At 40.6% G+C, this 26,559-nt stretch overlaps 1 protein-coding gene across 5 annotated transcripts in view; it reads right to left on the reverse strand.

Annotated features, from left to right (window-relative positions):
• LOC130285220 (aldehyde oxidase-like) overlaps positions 1-26,559 on the reverse strand; it is a 113,561-nt gene that overhangs the window by 67,610 nt on the left and 19,392 nt on the right. For all 5 annotated transcript variants that reach the window (XM_056536549.1, XM_056536550.1, XM_056536551.1 and 2 more), the window contains 12 exons: positions 22,450-22,576; positions 20,807-20,868; positions 18,681-18,803; positions 18,341-18,421; positions 16,865-17,006; positions 12,423-12,515; positions 12,191-12,342; positions 12,015-12,108; positions 2,470-2,579; positions 1,488-1,672; positions 173-335; positions 16-90 (listed from right to left, as the gene is read on the reverse strand). In XM_056536549.1, the coding sequence (XP_056392524.1) occupies positions 16-90; positions 173-335; positions 1,488-1,672; positions 2,470-2,579; positions 12,015-12,108; positions 12,191-12,342; positions 12,423-12,515; positions 16,865-17,006; positions 18,341-18,421; positions 18,681-18,803; positions 20,807-20,868; positions 22,450-22,576 (1,407 nt within the window). The remainder of the gene's footprint in view (positions 1-15; positions 91-172; positions 336-1,487; positions 1,673-2,469; positions 2,580-12,014; positions 12,109-12,190; positions 12,343-12,422; positions 12,516-16,864; positions 17,007-18,340; positions 18,422-18,680; positions 18,804-20,806; positions 20,869-22,449; positions 22,577-26,559) is intronic.

Genomic DNA, 26,559 nt, shown 5'->3' on the forward strand with positions numbered 1-26,559 from the left:
CTCCCAAATCCTTACCTGGTAAGTCTGAATGTGTTTAGAAGGTGTTGAATCAAATTTCTTCAAAGCACTAATGCCTGTATTATTAGGATCCTGTAAAAGATAAAGAACTAAGTAAGGTTTAGAAGTTTCCCAGCAAAGTTTATACAATAGGGGAAATAGCTGAAAAACCTACTAGTTGGTTCAGTGCCTGCAGCACCTCCAAGTACAATTTGAAGAGGAAGCTGATAGTCAATGTTCTCTTATACTCCACCATCCCACCAGGAGCGGAAGGATTTAGATGAATCTCATCCAAGATCAGCTTGCAGGCTGCACTCAACATATCTTCATTCCAGTGCCTGAGGTATAAATACATCCATGTTTACCCCGATGAGTATTATTCAACAAAAGGTCATGATCATTGGTTCAATAGAAGACATTTCCTTTTATTTGTCATATACCTCATTTCATTTTCTGAAAAAGTATAAGCATTTTAACTGGATGGAGATGCCCTACCTATTAGTCCATAAATACCTTACTCAAAGTTATGTTGGACTTCCTTAATCTGAATACCTGATGTGTATCATATCCTAAATGGGCACTGTCAGATCCAAAAACTTTTCATATGTTGTTACTTATGAAAATGAAAGACCTTTTGTAATATGGCTGAATATTTTTCAACATTTAATAAAGAAGCAGCCACTGGAAATCCCACCAAAGGGGTCCCCATACCTACTGGGTCACTAACCAGTCCTGCAGCAACATCAAGCTTGTCCACAAGTCATGGACAAGAGATGACTCATGGACAAGGCAGCATGAGCAGACACACCAATCACCTCCCACCACCACAAGGGAGGGACACACCTCCTTCCCCTGAGATGATCTCTAACACTGTGAGCTAATGAAAATAGGTTGTTTTTTTAATAATAAAAATAGGTGATCGAGGCATAAAAATTAGATGTACATGGTTAGGATTAGGTAGTAACATATATATATTTTTTTGTGTGTGTGATCTGACAGGTACGCTTTAAACATGCATTTATTTAAAGGACAACTGCAGCACAATATACACTTATCCCCTATCAACAAGATAGGGGATAAGTGTTTGATCGCGGGGAGTCCGACCACTGGGACCCCCCTCGATCTCCCTAACGGGGCGCCGCCATTAGCGCTCATAGTGAGTGCTGAAGGCGCGTAGCGTCGACCTAGATGTCGACGGGGACGCCCCGTCTCCTCCCCGTCCCAATACAGTTCTATGGGGGAGACGGGGAGGCAGGAACACTGCCTCCCCGCCTCTCCCATAGAGATGTATGGAGGAGGCGTGCCGGCCTCAACGTCATGCTGCGGCTGGCACGCCCCCTGCACGGGAGAGCCACGGCATAGCCGCGGCCCAAAACAGGAGATCACAGGGGGTCCCAGCGGTCGGACCCCCTGCGATGAAACACTTATCCCCTATCCTGTGGATAAGGGATAAGTGTTAATTACGCTGCAAATGTCCTTTAAGTACTTACTTTCCAACTAGTTTTTGACTAGTTTTCTTTGCAGACACAGTTGTTGCTCCCAATCCACCAAAGAATATGCGAATGGTTTTAATGATGTCTGTGTTGTCTTCAAACTGAACCTTCATTCCAGCAACAACAATCGGCAAGGCATTTTCTCGACGCTGGGCTTGTCTAATAGCCAGCACATGATCCCCCTAATAAAACAATCATTTACTTAATTAGTAAGATGTATGGATTCAAAGTCATACACTGACCCAGATAATCCTGCTGCTCTAATAGTTATTACTGGTAAATATCACTTACCCTACTACAGAGAGGCTTAGAGGAGGTAGTGTAATCCTTACATAGCTTAAAGTGTACTTAAAAAAAACTTTGACATGTCCTAGAGAATTCTTGCTGATATTGAGGCAGAATCTGCCTTCTAACCAACATAAATTCTGAATGGAATGAGTCACGAAGTGGAGTGGTCAACACTACAACCCAAGGTCCAGTGCGTGTGGAGGGGGACAGAATCAGAATAGAGAAAATCACGGTACACAATGATATATTTCAAAGTACTTTATTCATCTAGTGTGGCTGAATGCGATGCGGCTCACCTGCGCCTTTCTCAACAGCTGTCGAGAGGTTCAGGTGAGCCACAACATGTTTAGCCACACTAGCTGAATAAAGTACACTGACATATATCACCGTATGCCGAGAGTTTCTCTACTCGCATTGAATTCAATGGGATTTCTGTGACTCAGAGTTAATTCCCATTATTGCTTAAAATTTACATTCCATGCCAAAAAAGTTCCAATTCTGTTTTAGTTTAGCATGAAGCTGAATAAGGATTTATTTTGCATAGTGTGCACATACCCACTAGATAATTGCAGATATTTGTTTAACTTTTTATTATGCAGTTAATTACCTTTTGGTTGAAACTATATTTTACCTTTTGACAGAGTTCAAAGTTATATTTAAATTTTAGTTTAAAATAAAAAAGTTAACTCACTTTCCTAGAATATGGTATATGTACAGATACCAAGATTTCTTCTGGTCTAGGGAAAGAGGTTCCAGATGTTGCAAAAAAAGATTCATCTAAAGGAACCTGTCTGGTACCATCTGTTGGAAAAAGGAGGTTTATACATTTATTTAAATATGAGTCAAAAGTTTGTTCTGTTAATACTGAGTAGTTAATAAATTGTAAATTTCTGTCATGTGGCCATAGGCTGGGTTCACACTGCATTTTTGTTTACATTTATAGTCAAAGGATAGGGGATAAGATGTCTGATCATGGGTCCTGCTGGTGGGACCCCCGTGATCTCTGTGTAACACCCGGCATTCTAAACCATCATGCCCCTCCCACAGACATGAATGGAGGGGCATGGTGTAATGTCATGAGGGGGCGTGACATCACGTTCCCCGCCGCAGGAACCCAACATTCTAAACATACTGTTTAGAATGCCGGGTGCTGCACGGAGATTAAGGGGGATTTATCAAACTGTGTGAGAGAAAAAGTGGAGTGATTTCCCTACAGCAACCAATCTCAGCTCAGATTTCACTTCACCAGAGCTTGTTAGCCGAGCTGTGATTGGTTGCTGTGAGGAAATCACTCCACTTTTTCTCTCAAACAGTTTGATAAATCTCCCCCATTTGTGCGGGGGGTCCCAGCGGCGGAACCCCCTCAAATCTATCCTTTGGATAGGGGATAAGATGTCTAGGGGCGAAGTACCCCTTTAATATATGTTAAAACAGATTCTGCTGTATATCATGCCAGTTGTGAGACCTTCTATAGACTGTGGGGTAGATTTATCAAAACCTGTCCAGAGGAAAAGTTGCTGAGTTGCCCATAGCAACCAGATTTTTTCTTACATTTTTCAGAGGCCATTTCAAAACTGAAAGAAGCAATCTGATTGGTTGCTATTGGCAACTCAGCCACTTTTCCTCTGTTTTGATAAATCTCCCCCGGCCGAACAACGGAATTTACCACAGGTGACTCCAGTCAAGGTGTAGAAACATCTCAAAGACGATCAAGAGAAATGGGAAGAGCCAGAACGAAATTTCATGAGTACTTATGTTCTTCATGGGGGAATGCTTGATAGTTTTTTGTTCTTTTTTAAAATATATTTTTCCACAAGGCCGCAACCAAATCGTATTACCTAGCTGTTTTCCTTTACTGATTACAGACAGATACTGCATGTTTTTTTTTTTCTAACCTTTTTCTTTATTTCAGAAGGGATACATTTATTGTCTAACCAGGAATATAAAGATTTGCAATCTCTTGGGGGCACCGAGGCCCCTTCATCAGGGAAGTTTACAAGTGGATAAAAGAGGGTTTGCAGGAATCTATGACCTGTAAACTACATTTTGTCTAGGGAAAGGACAGTCGCCCAGGAACAGCTAATGCTGTCTGAAAAGTAATTAAATTGGTAATGTCAGAAAACTTTTTATATGTTGTACATCTTACTTCATAAGAAAAATGTTATCTTCCTTTTATTGAAATAATGGCGTATAAAATCATGGCTTTGTCCAAGCTGAAGCACAGGCATGGACAAAGTTTAGTAAATGAGTGTGGGCTAGCACTCCTCTGTGCTCTGTCCTGTCCTATCATTACTGGACTTTTTCCATGCCTGTGCTTAAGCTTTGACAAAGATCAAGATCCAATTCTATCTTATTTTGGCATGTGCCTCTGCCACGAGGACACCACCAGAAGATAACATCCCATTCGCCTCCGCTATCACACTCCTTGCAGGAGCTGCAGCACTTACCAGCTCCCGGGAAGAGCAGGTATCCTTCATTCACCGGCGGCCTGGTGCCCTGTCCCTCTGGACTCGGGCTTCCACTGAGGTCTACACAGAGGATCGCCTTCTGTGCAAGAACCAAAGGACCGGCTCAGTACACCTCGGGTGAGCGATACAGTGTAACAATCCTTTACATCAGAGTTTTAGTGAGGGGAAATCGAGTGTAATTGTGGATACTTCAAAGTGACTCCAAGGAGGTTGTTGAACTAGTACGGACATTGCTATAAATTCCCATTGCTCCAAAGACTGTTTTTGCGTATTTGCACAGGGACATTTGTCTACTATTTATCAGCTATTTGTATCTAATTAGTATTTCCACCAGCAAGGGCCCTGCTGGTGCATAAGAGTTATGCTGCTAATGCATCTTTTAATAAGTTTTGTTTATTAATGTATGTGATTTGTCCTGTATCTATTAGTAAAGAAAAAAGAAAAACTGAGTACAGGTGTACTACTAGTTAGCTCGATCTAAGTCATTGTTATCTAAATTGGGAGCCATCCAATCCCTTTTCTACAGTTCAGCTTGGATTTTATAAAAGCCATGATTTCTATAAAAAGGAAATAAAAAATTTTCTTATGATGTATATTAGAAAGGTTAATATTTTGCCAAGGTGTACAACATATCAAATGTTTCTGAATCCGACAGTGCCCATTTACATGTATACTATGCATGCAATAACTGCTTCCAGTAAGGTCCTGTTTGGGGGCAGGCCACCCACTTTCTGTACAGTAAGTTAATGCGCTGAATAATGTTTTAAATTGTTTATTAAAAATAATAATAATAATTTGGGCCCAGGAGGCTGAAATGGCCCAGTGGGTCTCTCTTCCCAATAGAAACATAGAATGTTTTGTCAGATAAGAATCATTTGGCCCATCTAGTCTGCCAATACTTTGAATACTTATCAATCATCCTTGTCCCTACCTTATATGTAGGATAGACTTATACCTATCTCTGTCTTATATGAAGGATAGCCTTATGCCTATCCCACACATGCTTAAACTGTATTTGCAGCTACTTCTGCAGGAAGGCTATTCCATGCATCCACTACTCAGTAAAGTAATACTCATATTACTTTTAGTAGGAGACTGAGTCTGGCACCGCTACTGTTCATGCATATAGAGAGCAGTATTAGACAAAATGTAATTCAGCTAGTGTACGCGTCTGTCTGCTAAATGGTTGCTATGGGCGATGGCGGTGCTCATATCCGAAGAGTCCAGTATTGCAACAATATCTTAGCAAGTAGAAAGTGATGATAAAGCACTCACCGCAGTCCGAGGTTTGGCAACCAAATAGAGCTTTATTCCAAACTAGAGTCAGTATAGCAGAGCAGACATACACACAGGGAGCATAGATGGAACAGGTGAGGCGGGGGCATGACGAAGGGGTGGCAACCGGTTTCATGCACTGAGGCGCTTCCTCTGGCCCACGCTCGTATCTCTGTCTTATATGAAGGATAGCCTTATACCTATCTCTATCTTATATGAAGGATAGCCTTATGCCTATTCCATACGTGCTTAAACTCCACTGTATTTGCAGCTACTTCTGCAGGAAGGCTATTCCATGCATCCACTACTCTCTCAGTTAAGTAATCCTCATATTACTTTTACCTTTGCCCTTCTAATATAGAACTATGTCCTCTTGTGGTAGTGTGATGTCCCAGTATGGGATATGGTCCCGTACGGTACTTAGGTCCTGTCAGGTTGAGTCCCTCTGTGTCCTAGGGGCTCTCCTGCAGCGTCTCCCTCATAGTGTTATATGTATTATGTGTAAAGGACCTTTGAGTTAGTCACATGCTAATGTGGTCACATGTTTGTTACCTAGAGAGCACCAGCTAACAAGGTGACCAGCAGCTTGGCCTATGGGCTCCTTGCTCAGCCCCCTTTTATAAGAGGGGGAGGTACTACAATCTCTCTCTTCCACCACATTCTCTGCTTAGGTCAAGTTCAGTCCAGATGTCTCAGAGCTATTGTCTATCACACCTGGAGGCCTCAAGCCTAACCTACAGCCACATGTCAGTAAGTCAAGTCATCTCTGTATGCTGTTACTATGTTCAGTCAAGTCAAGTCTATTATTTAGTCAGCGTGGCTGTCCTAAAGTCTGTCAAGTCACTGCAAGTGCCAGCAAGCTGCAAGGTCTCCTCCGTGTTACTGACCACTTCTCTGGGATCTTGACCTAGCTGTAAAAATCTATTACCATCTGTCTACCTCAGTAAAGCTACCGTTAACTCTGACCTGGCCTTGCACTCTTATTTGCACTGCCTAACTAGGACTAGCGGAGCTACCTTCGAGTGGTTACGTAGGCAAACCATGCCCTGGCGTCACGAACAATTAGGGGTTAATACCATCTGCCCCTGGGCTATAACATCTGCTCCATACACCTCCCCTTCATACCCGGTGGCTCACCACAGTAGTTTTTCTTCCTTAAAATATACTCTCCTCCTTTACATGTTAATTCCCATTATCTATTTAAAATTTCTATCATATCCCCACTGTCTCATTTTTCTTCTAAGATGTACATGTTAATGTTTGTCAGACCAAAGGCCTGAGTGTAAGCTCAATCCTTATGTATTTTAATTGTATATGTGTATTATGTTTAGTTGAATGCCTGAGTGAAAAATTACTTAATAGGTATTTTCTGTGTGTATGTGTATTGTACAGTTTTGTTGGAGCCTGTATTGTAACTTTTGAGCCAAGGCTGGACAAATAGATGTATCTAGCCTAGTCATAAAAACCTGGCCATAAAACTACGGATGAGATAAGAATCCCAGATCTGGACCATTGGAGAAACTTGAGGTGATTCGGAGGCCAATCTACTAGGTCTCAACTCAGGAGAACGTATGACGGATGGTGGTACCCCACTTGATCAACTCAAGGGGGGGGGGGGGTAGTTACCTCTGAATTCAGCTATTTAATATAGATGCTGAGGGTATTTCTTTGTAATAAAATTGGTGGCAACTCTGTTAAATCTTACATCTTGGAAACAGTGGAAGGAGATCTCTTTAACAACTGATCAAAGATCTCTTACAAGGACTTCAATGCACTGATCTTCATAAGAAAGGACTTAATTGTGTTTACCCCATTTCATTTCCTTAACTGTCTTGTTACACTCCATCTTCTTTTTGTAACCTGTAAGTCATTTGTTTTTGTACATAGCACAGTGAAATCATTTTTCAGATTAAATGATTCATTTAATCAGCTCTGGTCTTTAAAGGGGTATTCCAAGCCAAAACTTTTTTTTATATATCAACTGGCTCCGGAAAGTTAAACAGATTTGTAAATTACTTCTATTAAAAAATCTTATTCCTTCCAATAGTTATTAGCTTCTGAAGTTGAGTTGTTGTTTTCTGTCTAACTGCTCTCTGATGACTCACGTCCCAGGAGCTGTGCAGCTCCTATGGGGATATTTTCCCATCATGCACAGCTCCTGGGACGTGACATCATCATTGAGCAGTTAGACAGAAAACTTCAGAAGCTAATAACTATTGGAAGGATTAAGATTTTTTAATAGAAGTAATTTACAAATCTGTTTAACTTTCCGGAGCCAGTTGATATATAAAAAAAAGTTTTTGCCTGGAATACCCCTTTAATCTCTAAATATAAACTCACCTTCTGATGAATGCTCAGATACACTTTTACAAAACCTTTAATTTAGTGGCTTGCCAGGACTAGAGACAGATACCCAGAGGTCTGGTGGTTTAACCCTTGCACTATCACACTTTCTTCAGTGTCTAAGCTGGACCAATAGCGTGTGATCATGACAAGGTCCTTTAATCTTTCCTGTTATTAGGACCTTGGGACTTGTGTATGACTTTAGGTACTCTGTACTAGTTGTAGTTTAAACTGCCTTACTTCAGGGGTATTCACTGGGAAGTGTGCCATGGTAAACTTGCAAAGATAAAGCAGAAGACCTTAAAGGGGTTATCCAGGAAAAAAACTTTTTTTTAATATATCAACTGGCTCCAGAAAGTTAAACAGATTCGTAAATTACTTCCATTACAAAATCTTAATCATTTCAGTACTTATGAGCAGATGAAGTTGAGTTGTTCTTTTCTGTCTAAGTGCTCTCTGATGACACGTGTCTCAGGAACCGCCCCGTTTAGAAGCAAATCCATAGCAAACCTCTTCTACTCTGTGCAGTTCCCGAGACAAGCAGAGATGTCAGCAAAGAGCACTGTTGCCAGACAGAAAACAACAACTCAACTTCAGCAGCTGATAATTATTGAAAGGATTGAGATTTTTTAATAGAAGTAATTTACAAATCTGTTCAACTTTCTGGAGCCAGTTGATATATATAAAAAAAAAGTTTTTAAAAAGGAAATCTGTCACCAGTGTCACATGCACTAACCTGTCGGCACCGACAGGTAGTGCAAGTGACACTGATGACAACGGTACTTACCTTGTCCCATTCCATGCAGGGGATCTACGGTAATCTTGTCCGTTAGCTTAACCTTCGGGCCCGGCTTGGGGCACAGGCAGAGCTTACTGATGTCACCACTGCTGTACTCTAGCCGCGGGACCCAGCAGAGAGCAGCAGTGGCTTGGGGCATAGGCGGAGCTTAGTGACATCACCGCTGCTGCTCTCTGCTGAGAACAGCAGCACTGACATCAGTAAGCTCCGCCCATGCACCAAGCTGGACCCGGAGCTGAACTAAAGGACAAGATCCCCTGCAGGGAACGGTACAAGGTAAGTACCATTGTCATCAGCATCACCTGCACTACCTGTCAGTACCGACAGGTGAGACAACAGCCATCTGAACAGTGTGCACAATAGTCAACAGTAACTCTGCTGGGGACACAACAGTAGTAATTTGGGAAAGATCTGGTTCAATTCTGTGGTAAACTCATCTGTAGCTGAAGTTGCCAAAAAGATTCTGAGGCGAAGCCCTGAGTGGGTGGAGCGTGCCCTGAAGGGAAGCCCTGTCCCCAATCTGGACCTCACCGGAAGGAGTAATTGCATGCAAAATAAGCATTTAATTACTTTTCAGATGACATTGAGGTGTCGCCTGTACCCATCAGCTTTTGCTAGGGGGTTATCTCTTGAAGAGAAAAGACTGGGACAACATGTTAGATGTGTAATAACAGTGGGGCAAAAAAGTATTTAGTCAGCCACCAATTGTGCAAGTTCCCCCACTTAAAAAGATGAGAGAGGTCTGTAATTTTCATCATAGGTATACCTCAACTACGAGAGACATAATGAGAAAAAAAACCATAACATCACATGGTCTGATTTTTAAAGAATTTATTAACAAATTATGGTGGAAAATAAGTATTTGGCCACGTACAAACAAGCAAGACTTCTGTCTCCCACAGACCTGTAACTTCTTCTTTAAGAGTCTCCTTTGTCCTCCACTCGTTACCTGTATTAATGGCACTTGTTTGAACTTGTTATTGTGGTGTCCCGGTACCATACATTGTACTGTACCTTGTGTGGTAAGTCCCCAAAGTCAGAGTTCCTGTGTACCGGTAGGATCCTCCTAGTGGGATAACCCCTGGTCACCTCTTCTTTCTTTAATTTTATGTGTTTGGTGTATATAATTTGTATATAATTAATATATATGTATAGTACTTCCAGGACCTTAGGTCACATGACCACTAAGCCTACTGTTAGGTTAAGCTTAAGGACCTTTCAGGTCACGTGAGTGGGTCACATGATGTACCACAATGCTTTGTGAAAGGACTGACAGTTGGTGGGAACCAATAAGCTATTAGTCTGCCCCCTTGCCATATAAGTGCGCTGTATCCAATGATCGCTCTCTTCTCCCCATGCTCTCTTGGGTTCCGGACTAGCAGAGAGAGAGAAGCTCCGTGCATACCTTCAAGACAGATCTAGGCCTGAAGCCTGCTAACTTCAGCCGAATACTAAACCGTGAGTTCAAATAAAACTCAATCCTAAATCTACGTGACTACTGAACCTAAAACCAAACCCTAAATTCAGTGGAACAGTGTAAAGCAAGCCTCAGAGCTTATTCCCTACAAGGTCCCAACAAACTGTGAGGAACTTAAAGTCCAGTCCTCTGTAAAGACTGTTACTACTGTTAAAAGTTGCAGTAAAGTTATTTCCAGTTTACTAAACCTCCGGTTGTGGACAATCCTTTATTCCTCCCTATCGTTCCTGGGACGGGTGGCGGTAGGATATATATATATATATATGAAGAACCCGCACCCTGGCGTCACGACAGTTAAGGGTTAATCCAACACCCTTTCATCACTGCATAGCTACACCCTTCCTACCCTACATCCCCACAAGCATGCCACATTATCAGTATAAAAGACACTTGTCTACAACCTCAAACAGTCACACTCCAAACTCTACTATGGCCAAGACCAAAGAGCCGTCGAAGGACACCAGAAACTAAATTGTAGACCTGCACAAGGCTGGGGAGACTGAATCTGCAATAGGCAAGCAGCTTGGTGTGAAGAAATAACAGTGGGAGAAATTGTTAGAAAATGGAAAACATACAAGATGACTGATAATCTCCCTCGATCTGGGGCTCCATGCAAGATCTCACCCTGTGGTGTCAAAATGATCACAGGAACGGTGAGCAAAAATCCCAGAACCACACAGGGGGGGGGGGGGGGGGTGGGGGACATAGTGAATGACCTGTAGAGAGCTTGGATCAAAGTAACAAAGGCTACCATCAGTAACACACTATGCCGCCAGGGACTCAAATTATGAAGTGCCAGACGTGTCCCCATGCTTAAGCCAGTACATGTCCGGGCCTGTCTGAAGTTTGCTAGAGAGTATTTGGATGATCCAGAAGAGTATTGGGAGAATGTCATATGTCAGATGAAACCAAAGTAGAACTTTTTGGTAAAAACTCAACTCGTCGTGTTTGGAGGAGAAAGAATGCTGAGTTGCATCCAAAGAACACCATACCTACTGTGAAGCATGGGGGTGGAAACATCATGCTTTTGGGCTGCTTTTCTGCTAAGGGACCAGGACAACTGATCCGTGTAAAGGAAAGAATAAATGGGGCCATGTATCGTGAGATTTTGAATGAAAACCTCCTTCCATCAGCAAGAGCATTGAAGATGAAAGGTGGCTGGGTCTTTCAGCATGACAATGATCTCAAACACACCGCCCGGGCAATGAAGGAGTGGCTTCATAAGAAGCATTTCAACATCCTGGAGTGGCCTTCCCAGATCTCAACCCCATAGAGAACCTTTGGAGGGAGTTGAAAGTCTGTGTTGCCCAGTGATAGCCCCAAAACATCACTGCTCTAGAGAAGATCTGCATGGAGGAATGGGACAAAATACCAGCAACAGTGTGTGAAAACCTTGTGAAGACTTACAGAAAATGTTTGACATCTGTCATTGCCAACAAAGGGTATATAACAAAGTATTGAGATGATCTTTTGTTATTGACCAAATACTTATTTTCCACAATAATTTGCAAATAAATTATTTAAAAATTAGAAAATTTGATTTTATTGATTTTTTTTTTCTCATTATGTCTCTCATAGTTGAGGTATACCTATGATGAAAATTACAGGCCTCTCATCTTTTTAAGTGGGAGAACTTGCACAATTGGTGGCTGATTTAATACTATTTTGCCCCACCGTATAGTATCAGATTGTGTAGGGACACATTCCCTACCTTTTTGTAAATGGTGACACCCAGTTGACCACTTAATCATACATTTCCAGAAGGTAAAACAGAGGAATGTCCAGTTCTAAGAAAAGGTGCTGGATATTGTTATTTCATATAAAAATGAAAATCACAAAATATTAGAATGATAAAATATTATGTGCTGAAGTACCTTTGGATGCTAGGTTTAGTACGCATCCTCCTGCAGCCAAAACGGGGTTTAGATCCGAGGTTGTAGATCGGCTAATGATGTTTCCTCCCAAAGACTGAGAAAAAAAAGCAATATTTAGTCTTAGCAGTTAAACTGTTGTATGATACATGTTGACAGATGGTTCAGCGTGCACTTACAGCTGTGTTCCTAATTTGGGCTCCTCCGAGAGTCTCAAGTTGTTGTAAGAGGGCACGGAAAAGCTTGGTCTTATCCTCTGGCAGATATAAAACAGCGCGGCTTAGTGTGTCTTTTAGAACTGTAAGACTGCAGGCTGCCCCCAATGTTATTCCTAAAAAATAGCCAGCTGGTTTACGAAGGCACATGGAAAGAACATAACTACATGTAGGTGAATGCGGTGCATGGTCTTACCCGTCTCAGTCTCAGTCACAAGGTGGAGCTCCACAATTCTTGCAGGGTAGATAATTACTGGATGAAACACTCCTCTGAATTTCATTTCTGGCCCTAGGTTAAAAGAAAGAAAAAAATAAGTTTAAAGGCTACCATCACTTTTACACTTATTTTTTTATTTTATTTTATTATAATTTTTTTTCCTGGATGCCAATGTATGCAAAAGTTGTTATTTAAAGTTTCCTACCATTTTGTTCTCAAAAGTATAAGAAAAATCCATCGGAAATTTCTGCTCTCCATCCCCCTTCTCTCAGTGTTAGAGATGGTAGCAACAGCTCAAACTTAGTGTAACATTTTAAACTCCAGGTAACCATTAAAAGGGGTACACCGGTGGAACACTTTTTTTTTTTTAGATCAACTGGTGCCAGAAAGTTAAACAGATTTGTCAATTACTTTAATCAAAAAAATGTTAATCCTTCCAGTACTTTTTAGGGGCTGTATACTACAGAGGAAATTTTTCTCTTTTTGGATTTCTCTTATGTCACGACCACGGTGCTCTTTGCTGATCTCTGCTGTCCATTTTAGGAACTGTCCAGAGCAGGAGAAAATCCCCATAGCAAACATATGTTGCTCTGAACAGTTCCTAAAATGGACAGCAGAGGTCAGCAGAGAGCACTGTGGTCGTGACGTAAGAGAAATCCAAAAAGAAAAACATTTCCTCTGTAGTATACAGCCCCTAAAATGTACTGGAAGGATTAAGATTTTTTTAATAGAAGTAATTTACAAATCTGTTTAACTTTCTGGCACCAGTTGATAAAAAAAAAAAAATTTCCACGGGAGTTCCCCTTTAAAAATTTTTCCATGCCAAAAGGTGCCTATACACCTCATAATAAAATATCTGAATCTGCCACAGGCAGTGGGCTCAGTCGACTGTATAAGGTTTAGTGTGATCTCCTGACTCTTTATCAACAGGTGATGTTGGTGGAGAGAAGGGTTAAGTGTGCTAAACATTCGCCATTAGACAAGATAACTCTCATATGAAAGAATGTTTGTTTTTACTTTACTAATGTACAGGGCTTGTACAGCTATCATAGTGGGTCTGGGAGGTGAGGGGAGAGGGGGGCGAGGGAGCCCAAGCTGTGGATATTGAGCAGCTCAGCCCCACCTCCTTGACACATGGCTGAGAAATAGAAAAGGCAACCACCATTAACAATAGGATAGGTAGTGTGCTTTTATAACAGATATATAATGGTGTCTGCAGCTCTTAGCAGCAAATAGAATCGACAGATTACCTTCATTTCTCTGTCAATGTCTGCACAGAGCTTGTCAACTGTGATTTTAAACTATTTCTGACTAACATATGATTAGAACAAAATAAGTTGTCCATTTGTTAAGTTTGCCAACCATTTATGGAGATTACAGCTGTATTTTAAATATTTTAATATACGCAATATAATGCCATTATTTAAAAAGAAAACACTGAATAATTAACATGAACTATGGAAGCAAAGGGCAGGATCCGATTTATCATTGCAAACATGGTAAATTGCCAGTAACTGGAACTATATCAAAGGATGTACAGGTGAAACAGTTTTTTGGATGCAACAAAAAGCAAATATTGTTTGTCCAGGAGTTAAACAGATTTACGTAACAGCAGAAAATGTTACAAACTAAATGACCAGCCATTACTTAAAAGGGGTGCTCCACTGGAAAACATTTTATTTTTAAATCAACTGGTGCCAGAAAGTTAAACAGAGTTGTCAATGACCTCTATTTAAAAATCTTAATCCTTTGAGTACTTATCAGCTGCTATTTGCTCAACAGGAAGTTCTTTTTTTTTTTAATTTCTTTTCTGTCTGACCACAGTGCTCTCTGCCGACACCTCTGTCCATTTTAAATAACTTCCTGTGGAGCAAATAGCAGCTTATAAGCACTGGAAGGATTAAGATCTTTAAATAGAAGTAATTTACAAATCTGTTTAACTTTCTGGAGCCAGTTGATTTAAAAAAAAAAAAAATTCCAGGGGAGTACCCCTTTAAGTGTTTAATCCCTTGTTGCGAAAAACTGACATTCCAATGGTCCCTACTGGTCTGTATTTTTTGTTTCTTCACTGATGATATGATATACATTCAGATGACTACTGCAGCCAATCACTGTCCTAGGCGGTCATGTGCCACAAATAGTTCCATCAGCTCGGAGGGGAATGATTGGTTGCAGTGGTCATGTGGATGCATATTGAATCATCCTGCAGACAAGATCTTCTATATTTTTTCAGATTAAATTATAATATAGATTATAGGGGTTACCCAAGATATATTTATAATAGTAACAGCCTGCTATGGTATTAAAATTATTAATGCACTATACCTGTCCATCTTCTGCTTACAGAGTTCCAGGGACACTGCTTTGGTGTGCACCACTATCTCTGTTCTTCCCTGCATGATGCAATTTCTTTGCTCTGGTGATGATGTTGTGAACACATTGGAGCCTAAGACTGGTCTTGGAGGTTTTCTGCAGTGGGTTCAGAACGTCATCAGCAGAGGAGGGAGGGTGCACCACCCAGGCAATAGAAGCAGCTGCGAGGGCCAGACCACCAGTGCTGGACAAAGCAAGAAGACAGATAAGTATAGGGTGTTTGTTATTCCTATCCCTCTAGGCTTATTTCTATCACTCTAGGCTTATTTCTATCCCTCTAGCAGGCTGTCATCTTTTTAATTTATCTTGGACATACCCTTAAAGGGGTACTCCGCTGCTCAGCGTTTAGAACAAACAGTTCCGAATGCTGGAGCCGGCACCGGGATAGACTTGCAATGAGGGGGCAGGCGTGATGTCAGGAGGGGGCGGGGCTATGACATCACTAGCTCCCGGCGCCGGCTCCAGCGCTCGGAACAGTTTGTTCCAAATGCTGAGCAGCGGAGTACCTTAAACCCTATGGAAGAGAGATTTCAGAAGTGACTAAAGTATCTGTCTAGGCATGGTATTCTACTAGAACTCTATGCCATATGTTAAGGATTTGGCTTGTTAAACAGGTTATCAACAGTAAGATAACTTTTTTTTTTACTAGTATCTCTGAAAAAACAAGCATTATGATTTAACATGAATAAAGTATCATATTTCTTATAGTGGATTTCGACCCAATACTTAAAAATATTTATTTACTGTATTAGAAGTTAAAAAAGCAGTAGTCATATCTGGCAAATTCGGTTCTTTATTGGTAGGGTCACACGTGCCGTATTTTGCTGCATATTTTACTGCGTATTTGCTGATTTCCTACCTATTGCACTCAACTGCTTGCAAAATCACCTGCAGAACATACACTGAAAAATAAGACATGTGTGGCCCTACACTTACTTAGGATTAGCCTGTAATACAAACCCTATGGCGAAATAAATTAAGTTTCATAGACTTACATTGGGTTTAGTGATTACATTCATAACACAAATGTTATTATGCAACTGTATAAAAAAGTGATTTTTCTCTGGCAGCCATTTTTGCAGTTGTGACTACAGTAAGTGCGCCATGCAGGTAGTCAATTGGCATTTACTGTCAGTTGTTGAGAAGTCAGGGTTGCCAGTATGGCTGAACTTCTGGGTTCATGATGCAACGTTTCTCTCCCCTCTCTTTGCTCATGACAGAGATGGAAGATAGACTCATTGTCAGCAACTTACCTTCCTTCGCTCCTGCAAGTTATCTTATTTCCCATTTGGTAGTGCTCAGGCACCCCAGCAACCGTCAGGACTGATTACTGGGTCAGGCGCACAGCTGGCCGTCCAATCACAGAGCAGGGATGCTGGGCCAATCAGGTTCCGCAACAGTGTCCCAAAGCTCTATTTCAACAGGTATCTGATTGGTGTTTGTGCCTCTCTAGCGCTTTTACTGTCATTTTGATTATATGTGATTCTGACCTCATTCTTTCTTGTTTCTGGACTTCTGCTTCTACCTTCTCATTTAGACAGTGAAGTACTCTCCTGGTTTGACACTGCTAGTAATTGGTTCTGATTCTGGTTCTGATATTGCCCTCAGGTTTGAACTCTGGCTATCCTTCAGACTACTCTCTGGTTTTTAATTTGGTCCTTGACGCATCTGTATAGTTTTGAGCTGGTTCATCTGACTTTTTTTTTATAGTGTAAGCCCTGTGCCCTGTTCGTCAGTGTAGGAACCATAGCCTCGTTGGGGCGGATAGTTCAAGTACATAGGGATAGTGAAGTGAGTTCAGAATAGGACTGCGCTGTTCCCCATATTCATTACACTTACATTGGGAGTCCATGTTGGTCACATGGAACGGAGCTGGGAGAGAATTTAAGGTGCCCTTATTTCTATGACAACAAGCACAATATATTTTTTTCCTCTTATATTTCCAAAAACAACAGCACTTTTTGAAAACATATCCTTGTGCTTTTCTTTGGTCATAACCCTTTCTACCCATTACATTTCGAGCTTGTTCGATTTTGCTTTCTGCCTACCTACTGCAGTGTTCCCCACGACAAGTGGAGCTTTTGGGTATTGTACTTTTAAGTGTAGTAACTCCTGGAGACTGGCTGGTGAAAACCAGTTGATGCGCTCTCCGCGGAATATCAGCTCCTTCTTGTCTTCATTGTCCATTAACTGTGAGGGAGAGAACATAATACATGTAAACAAAAAATATGTCACTGCATTTCAAAATTGAGAGTGTTTAAAGGCCTCTTTAGATTGGTTGGTTATTGGCTTCTTGCTTCGGTTAATCTTCATCTTTTATAAATGGGACATGAAAGATACAGTGATCGTTCCAGTGACCTAGCCTGCCAAATAATTGAGCAGTGAAAAGGCTCCTCAAAAGAGTGCCCAGCCCATGTAATAAGGCTGGGTTCACACCACGTTTTGTTAAATACAGCTCCCGTTTACGGCTGGGAGGAGGGGGGTGGGGCTTAATTGCGGCACCTGCACTCAGCCGTACTCGGGGACCGTTTTTAATGTATGTCTATGAGCCAACCGGAGTGAACCGCAGCCTCCGGTCGGCTGCTTTTTCGGCCGTATGCGGTTTCCCGACCGCAGGCAAAAACGTGGTCGACCACGTTTTTGCCTGCGGTCGGGAAACTGCATACGGCCGAAAACGAAGCCGACCGGAGGCTGCGGTTCACTCCGGTCGGCTCATAGACATACATTAAATACGGTTCCCGAATACGGCTGAGTGCGGGCGCCGCGATTAAGCCCCCCCCCCTCCTCCCAGCCATATACGGGAGCCGTATTTAACAAAACGTGGTGTGAACCCAGCCTTAGAGGGACTTAAGGTCAGCACCTTATAGACAAATATTTTCAGAAACCACAACACAACTTTGTATCTGTAAAACAGGGCTTAGTATGGCATCTAGGAGGAGTAGGCCAAGGACATACTTTTTACTTCATAAGTTGGGATCTATACCACCTAAGATGACAGGTTTGCAAATGTTATTAACGCTGTGTGAATCATGCTATAATTATAGATAATTATTGGAAAATGACAAGAATTCTTAGGCCAATAAGTGCTACACTACCACATACTGAATGATATAAAATGGGCATACCTTCCCTCTACCAATAAAAAATATACATTGTCAGAGACCGTGACAACTTTTGTCCTCTTTAATGGTCACTTTGCAGTGTAAAAATAAAATGTGTATCCAGATACATACACAAGATATCTACATTTTGCATCAATGAAACAAGGATATTTGTATTTATTTGTATCTGGCTATTTTTCTGTATGCTTTTAGATTTTAAGAGTGCTGTGCTATTCTATCCAATAACAATCTATTCGATCTATGATGCTAGTGTGAACACAGGCTAATGCTTTTGGAAGTTTCTGTGCATATCTGCATTAAGCATATGATGAGTATCTTTCATCTTTAGTTTTTACATGGTTATGAGTACATTCAAATCTTAATATGATAAAGATAACCTATAGATGTCTGTTAGTTTCTTACTATTAGTTCAGGTGGAAAGATCAGCTCTTGTGTCGGGTCAAGAGGCAAGAAGTTGTCTTCTTTGAACAATCCTGAGCAAACCTACAAGAAAAACGTAAGAATATACCAAATATGGCACCATCATTTTACAAGAAAAAGTAAGGTTAATGTTCACATCTCAGAGTACAAGAACAAGCAGATTTCACCTGTTCCATTTCTACCTGTGACTGTAGTAATGTTACAGCTTTTGTTTAAAATAATCTTTAAATATAAAATGAATAAAAACTCTGCGCAAGGAACTGAATATATCAATTGTAACGTCATCATATATTAAATACATATAAATAGTGATAAAACTTACTTCTTCTGGAACAGAATCATGATCTTCATTCAGTCCATTGACTCCATTTACTCCATTACTCTTACTTATGTCGCCATTAACATTACAAGTTCCATTCTCTTTCAGTTGGCAGCAATCCTCTTTCTTTAAAAAACAAATTGGAAACACATCTTAATACTAGTAAAACTGGTTCTAATATAACTGTGTATGTTTAAGCATGTTCGAACTGCGTAAATACTACAGAATGTCCACCCAGAAAACAGGGCGGACATTCCTAACATGTACATGATCCAGCGAGCGCAAGGACTGCTCAAGTGAAATCCGCAAGTCTATTCATTTTGGGCATACGGTAATCGGGATTTTTGCGATAGAGATATCTGCCGTGGAAATTCCACCGTGTGGAAAACAATGTTTTTGGTAAGGCCTGGCAGAAAAGTGTTTAAAAAGTGTCTAAAATGCATATTAACTGTGGTGCAAGTCATGTAAGACAGTTTGGCACCAGAATTCTGGCAGATGTGCAATACTAAATCTGGGCCAATGTTTGCACTGTGGCTTAGACTTCACATCACATCTGAGCCTTCCATCAGTTATATATATCAAGAGTATTTCCTGATATATAACTCTGATGGGTGCTCCGATAAACTGTATGACTATATAGTGGCATGTATCCCTAGTGTTCTTAAAAAAAAAAAAAAAAAAATATACTGCACAGTTAAGGTTTTTTTTTTTTAGTCTGATGTTTAGGAGAGCAAAGTCTACTGTACTTTCCTATACAGGCCAAATGGTCACTCTTTTAGACGTTTTTAAAGGGAAAAGAAGGCATATGGATATATGCTAAAAGCTTTCCCAAAGCTTAGGCCAAAAACCACACCTCGAACCCAGCCTTGGAAATCTACTTTTAAATGTAAGAAATCGCTGTTATGGAGGATCACAATGCAGAAAAAGTCTTTTGTTGCACTCTGGTGTTCCTCTAGGAAGTGTATGCATACAGTAAATTATTTTTTACCATTCACCTTGTCAATAGGGTACATCCCTACACAGTCTGATATAGTCCAGCTGACATACTGCACCACAAAGGCAATGGAAACACCCATTTGTCATTTTATTTACACATGTTCAAAAAAAAAAAAAAAAAAACTTGCATTTGTTACCTATGGTTACTCTGCCAAATACACTGCCAAATTGTTACATATGATCCATGAATGATATTACTATATATTGTATCGTAAGATGATAAAATAACTAAGACCACAGATTGAAATGAAATCTCCTACTGTCAAAGTATTTTTCCCCCAACTGCGGCCGGTTATGTTTGTGCACTTGACAAGACCGTGGTAGTCCTGTCATCCATGGTGGCAAAACTCTAAGTCGAAACTGGCTACCATGACCAGGTGAAACATCATCATTATGGAACAAATGACAACATTGAGCCAAATATCACAGCCATCATAAGCTTTCTAAAGACATGTGCTCCATATTCCAGATTAAGCAACTAAGCTAGCTTACCTTCCCAGCATCCTGTCCTCTCTAATGAATTTTATGTCACCAAGTGGCACTGGCACATGCATAGTGCAAACCTTTGCAAAATCAATGGATGGGACCACAGGGAACCAAGTTTGGAGAAAATTGTACAATTGTACAAGACATTATCGGGATTGCTGAATTAATGACCATACAATTGTATTTCCAGCTATGCCAAAGCAATGTCCAGTGTAGGGTTACTTTAAATGCCCCTCCATGACAGGAGTCCGAACTGCTGAGATGTGACAACAAATATACAGAAATGTGATTTAGATAATCAGATGGGGAATTCTATGATGGAAGTTTGTTAATACCCTTTGTAACCACACCCTTAAAGGACTCCTGCAGAAACAGGAGTCCTTTAAGAGTGTGGTTTTACAAAGGGTATTTATACTACATATTTTTACAAAAAAATGTATTTAAAATCTGCAGATTTGCCATGGATTTCCTGCTGTAGAAAATTTGCAGTGTAACTGACGTGTGTGAAGATACCCGGATGATTTTATGGCTCTTACTATAAGCTACCCCAGAAACGTGTCAGTTTAGGGGACATGAGCTAAAGAAAGTTCTGTCTGGGAGGTAAAACTGCTTCACGAAAATTCTGCTTATTTGACCCTTAAACTTACATTGCAGAATGTTCTGCATCCATCAACTATTGGTCGATAGCCAGTACAACGGCAAAGATTACCTATTAAGAGAGACATAAGTAAACAAGGAGATGTTAAACCAGTTTCTCATTTTTATTGCAATATTTTAAAAATAACCAGTCATCTGCCCTTTATAAAACATATTACAGCAGTCAGTCTTCAATAAGAGAATCCTACATATTATTTACTTAAAGGCAACAAGTGCGCAGTGTGCTGTATAATCCACTTCTAGGTAAAACAGAGACCTTGAGGCAACACTGCACATCACATGACTGGGTAAAAGGTGGAATTGACTCAACGAGAATGTACATAGTCTCTCTAATGTATAACATTGTACTAAACACTATAGGGCTTGTGAAATCTAATTTCTGAAACACCTTTTAACCATAATCTATATGTAAAGTAACATGGTGAGGGTACTGTATATATGGTAATATACAGCCATGGCTCCTGTGTCAATATAAACCTCTAGAGAAAACGTAAACATTACCAACATCACTTTGTAGAAAGTCATTACTGTAGTCCACTCATTCATTATGGGGGAATTTATCAAAATCTGTGTAGGGGAAAAGTGATGCAGTTGCCCATGACCCAACAACCAATCAGATCATTTCTTTACTTTTTTTTAAATGGCCTCTGGGAAATGAAAAAAGCAATCTGACTGGTTGCTATGGGCAACTGTACCACTCTTCCTCTACACAGGTTTTAAAGGGGTACTGCAGCCAGAATTAAAGGGATATTCCGGCCATAGATATCTTATATCCTATCCAAACAATAGGGGATAAGATGGCTGATCACGGCGGACCCCCCCCCCCCCCCCCCACGATCTCCATGCAGCATCCACAGGTCCCAGCGGCGGGCCCCCTGCGATCAGACATCTTGAACACTATCGTTTGAATAGGGGATAAAAAGGTCTATGGCCAGAATACCCCTTTAACTTATCCCCTATCCATAGGATAGGGATAAGTAGCTGAGCGCAGAGGGTCCGACTGCTGAGGACCCCCGCAATCTCCTGAACGAGTCCTGCTCAATCAGGAGCGTGTGTCTTCTACCTCTAGGCGGCACACACTCCATTCATTGAAATGGAGCGTGTGCCATCTAGAGGTAGACAACATGCATGATAGGGGATACGTGGCTTATCAACGGGAGGTCCGACCGTTGGGGCCCCACGTGATAAGCTACTGATCCCCTATCCTGTGGATAGGGGATACGTTTATTCTGGCTGCAGTACCCCTTTAATAAATCCCCCCTATATGTTCTGATTTATGGTGTATAACACTTTCCTTTACCTAAATAGCTTGGATTGTGTAATCGATAAGAGTAGGTCTGTCGATATTCTTTGTCTGCACTCAAGCTTTTTCTCTGCTAACCTCATATTGGTCACCAAAACTTATCCATATCACATAGAGGATAAACTATGTCTTGCTGAACTTCTGTATCTCAATTAAGTGAGTGAGAACAGGATTATGAAAGCGAGTTTAGCCAAGGATCAAGCCTGCCTCCGTTCATATCCTACAGAAGGATCAGCCATTTTAGTTATTTTCTTGTACAAGTGATAATGTACCTTAACATAATAGAAAGAAAAGTCAGAAAACAACAATGAAGCCATGAAATGGTCCTACCTCCCAATGCTTCATTGATCTGCTGCATGGTGGGTTGAGGGTGGTTCCTCAGTAAACTATACATGGACATCACCATCCCAGGCGTACAGAAACCACACTGAGAGCCATGAGCTTTTGCTATTCTTTCCTACAAGAAACATTTATGTTAATAATGGAAGGACTGTAAGTATTCAGACAGAAATGAACAGTTCTTTATTTAATATAAAACTGCAGCTACAGAGTGACATATATAGTAAACCAGACCCAAGAACAGAATTTACAATAGTAAAACAGGTATATAAAAAGTACCCTGTCACATGAACTACAAGCCAATTTGAATTACTGTATTTTTCGCCCTATAGGAGGCACCGTTGTATAAGACGCACCCAATTTATAGGTGCCAAATCTAAAAAAAAAATAAAAAATTCTGAACCCAACAGTGGTCTTCAACCTACGGACCTCCAGATGTTGCAAAACTACAACTCCCAGCATGCCCGGACAGCCAACGGCTTAAGGTCTGCATGTAATGAACCATTGTATATGGCCACTGCGCAGCACTTAGGGGCTGTCATTTAGAGAAGACATAGTGTCACCTTTAAAGGGGGTTGCCGCTCTTCTAAAATAATGAACTGTACTTTAATTGTATAGTTATGCCACTTAATGACTGATGTGCTGTACTTTGTTGTGGGTATATAGGAAGTCCTTTCCCCTTGCTGTGCCATCCTTCTCAGCACTGCAAACAGTGATCCTGTAAATATGATGTCCGGACATGAAGGAGAGCATAACCATCCATCTTGCTCTACATCCTCCAGAGGATGCCAAAGAATGTGTATGGTCATGTGCTCCTTCATGCTCAGGCATGGATCGCCATTCTCAGTGCCAGTGAGGACGGTACAAGGGGCAGAGCTTATCCTATATCCACAACATGACACAGCTGGAGTACAAAGCAGTCAGTAGGTGACAGAACTATTATTAAAGGGCAATTAAAATGATCAACCCCTTTAACACCTTGGTCAAGCTTCAAAGATGGGCAAATGAACATCGTATTACTGCACTAAAGAATCATAATGAGGTTATTGAAAGGAGAATTCTTTACTCAATATTCATGGTCCTTATTCCTTATTTCCTCACTGTCCATTCACAAACACCTCGTTCACCTTAAAGGGTACCTCTCATCAAATAAACTTTTGATATATTTTAGATTAATGAATGTTGAATAACTTTCCAATAGCATGTTAATGAAAAATATCTTCTTTCTATTGTATCTTTCGCGATCAGTCCTGTCAGCAAGCATTTCTGACTCATGCTGGAGTCCTAAACACTCAGAGCTGCCAGCCTGCTTTGTTCACAGCCAAACAGGCTGTGAACAAAGCAGGCTGGCAGCTCTGAGTGTTCTCCTTTGTGAACAAAGCAGACTGGCAGCTCGTAGTGTTTAGGACTCGAGCATGAGTCTGAAATGCTTGCTGACAGGACTGGTAGGGAGACCCCTAGTGGTCATTTCTTCAAAGTGGAAAATTAAATAGAAAGAAGCATATTTTTTAATAACATGAAATTGTAAAGTTATTCTGCATACATTAATCTATAAGATATCAAAAGTTTTTTTGATGAGAGGTACCCTTTAAGAACTTGTGGGTAGCTCAGGAAATTGAAACAAGGAATATAAATATTTAACTTGCACAATGTTCTTCCCACCCCAGGGAAGCAGAAGAGACTGGACTGTTAAAATTGTTAAGCGCAGGGCAGTTGTACCCACACCATGTGCTGGGGAGGTCTGTATGTGACAACTCTATAAGGAGAAAACCTTGTACTGAAAATCTTTGTTGAGTTACATGCCCGCCGATAAAGAAAATGCAAACATTTGTTAAAGTGTTCTGATAACTAAGTAATAATTAACAGACTGTAAAGAAATTCCCATGCTATAGTGACTTGCATGTTACTCCACGAACAAGGTACGGAAAAAGAAAGTGTTAAAGTTCAAATTCTATATTGGTGCAGAATGAGCAGCAATGAGTGTAGTCTTGTAGTGTAAGTGAGGAATAGTCTTGAGTGAGAAATGATTTTAGATACATGTGATTTTTTTGCTAACACTCAATGGGGGAAATCTACTTAGACTGGCATTTCCCATGAGCCACCATGGTCGTGCCCCTTTTACAATGAGCTCTGCTCCATTTTTCTAAAACAGCATATATGGCATAAACTCATCCAAGACTCATACATTTTGTGCAACAAAGTATTGTGCAAAGACTAGAGATTTTCATTTTACGCCAGAAAACTGCCATCAGGTCTGGTAAACTTCCTCCAATTATAAAAAGTATTCTAGGGGTTCTATCTAGTCCAGCATTTTATTCATTTTTTGGTACTGCAATGTGTGTTGACTGCATTCTAAGAACATTTGTAATGTTTTCTAGTATATTTTTATATTTATCTAGAATGGCTCCACACATTGTGCATTTGTGACTTCCATGTCTGTACTTGCTGGTCAATTCATTACGCTACAATAGTATTGGACAATATGAAATACCTATGAGAGGATGTTATGGACACTGAAATTATGTGTTTTTACATCCATTGTTTCCATGCAGTATACATTTCCCTGCCCCCACGGTTTTAGCTTGGTTTAGCCACAGCCACAGTGGGCGGGGCTAAAGAACCTGTTTTTCCAGGTTATGTGAGGAGAGTAGGCCAAAGGGGTGGGGCATTAGGGGATATCACAGGAAACCACATGGCCTTCGGTCCTCTTTTGCTTGGGAATTTCGTTGAGAGAGGAGCATCCTGCTCTTTAGCCTGGGATGGATAAGTATATTGGTTGTATCATTTCTACACTAAATATTCACGTATCACTTGCGTAGATTCCTGCTAGTTTGCTAAACATAGAGTATGTACTATTGTATTAATGCTTGTATGTATGTCTTATTTGGTTTAGCTAATTAATGTTTTTATTAAATGTTATTAACTTTGCTGGTTACCGAGTGATAGTTAATTTGGTGGTATACACTGCCGGTACAAGACATTTCTGCCAAAATACCTTGTACAATTATTTCATAGTTGTACAAAACTTAATCAGTGTTTCTGGGTGTTTTACAAACATATTTAGGACCTATAAATTTAGCCTGAACTTCCTGCTTCCGTTTTCATATAGTTGGTGCCATTTTGACTCCAACAAAGAGAGCACATGGTCGGGGGAGGGGCATGTTTGTTTTACTCTAATTCTAAAATCACAATTGGTGTAGCATGCAGGATTGTCCACAATAAGTGGAGCTGCGGACAGGATTATCACCTTTAGAACCGCAACAAATGGCGTAGTCGGCAGGATTGTCCACAATAAGTGGAGCTGCAGACAGGATTATCACCTTTAGAACCACAACAGAGGATCTATGTTTAGATTAGAGATCTTTAAATACAATATCCCAGAGTTATGTAATCCTGGTAAGTTAAACAGCATTTTTATACCCAGGATAGCCAGAACATGATAACATATTACACAAGAAAAGCATAATATACAGTATATAATATAAAGTCAAAGAGAAATAGTTGCTGGCACTGGTTATGCATTAGCTGAGTTGCGGAACAAACAGTCTTGTAAGCAGTAAAAGTAAAAAGACAAGTGATCCATAGAGTAGTAACGTTTAAAACCCAGTATTGGGAAGAATATATTGATTTACTGCTCACCCTGGGTGGTTGTGTAGCCTCATACACAACAATGATAACAGCGTGTAATCGTAGGTCGTCTGCTGCCCTCCAGTAAGTATATGGCAATAGAAGAAATGGCTTCAACGGAACCTGGCTCCACGGCGCTAACCAAACACAACAGGTGTATAGGTAAAAGAGGATTTATTAACCAGAATGCAATGCGTTTCGCTGCGCATGCACAGCTTCCTCAGGCGTGACAAGGGAGGTACACAACAGGTTTATATAGGCAAGAATTAACCATTTCGTTAACAGAGCAAAAAACAAGAAGAATTAACCTCCTGTACATACAGATACAGGGGGTTAATTCTTCCTGTTTTTTGTTCTGTTAACGAAATGGTTAATTCTTACCTATATAAACCTGTTATGTACCTTCCTTGTCATGGCTGAGGAAGCTGCACATGTGCAGCGAAACACGTTGTACTCTGGTTAATAAATCCTCTT

The sequence above is a fragment of the Hyla sarda genome, chromosome 8 (genome assembly GCF_029499605.1).
Source record: "Hyla sarda isolate aHylSar1 chromosome 8, aHylSar1.hap1, whole genome shotgun sequence".
Taxonomy (NCBI): domain Eukaryota; kingdom Metazoa; phylum Chordata; class Amphibia; order Anura; family Hylidae; genus Hyla; species Hyla sarda.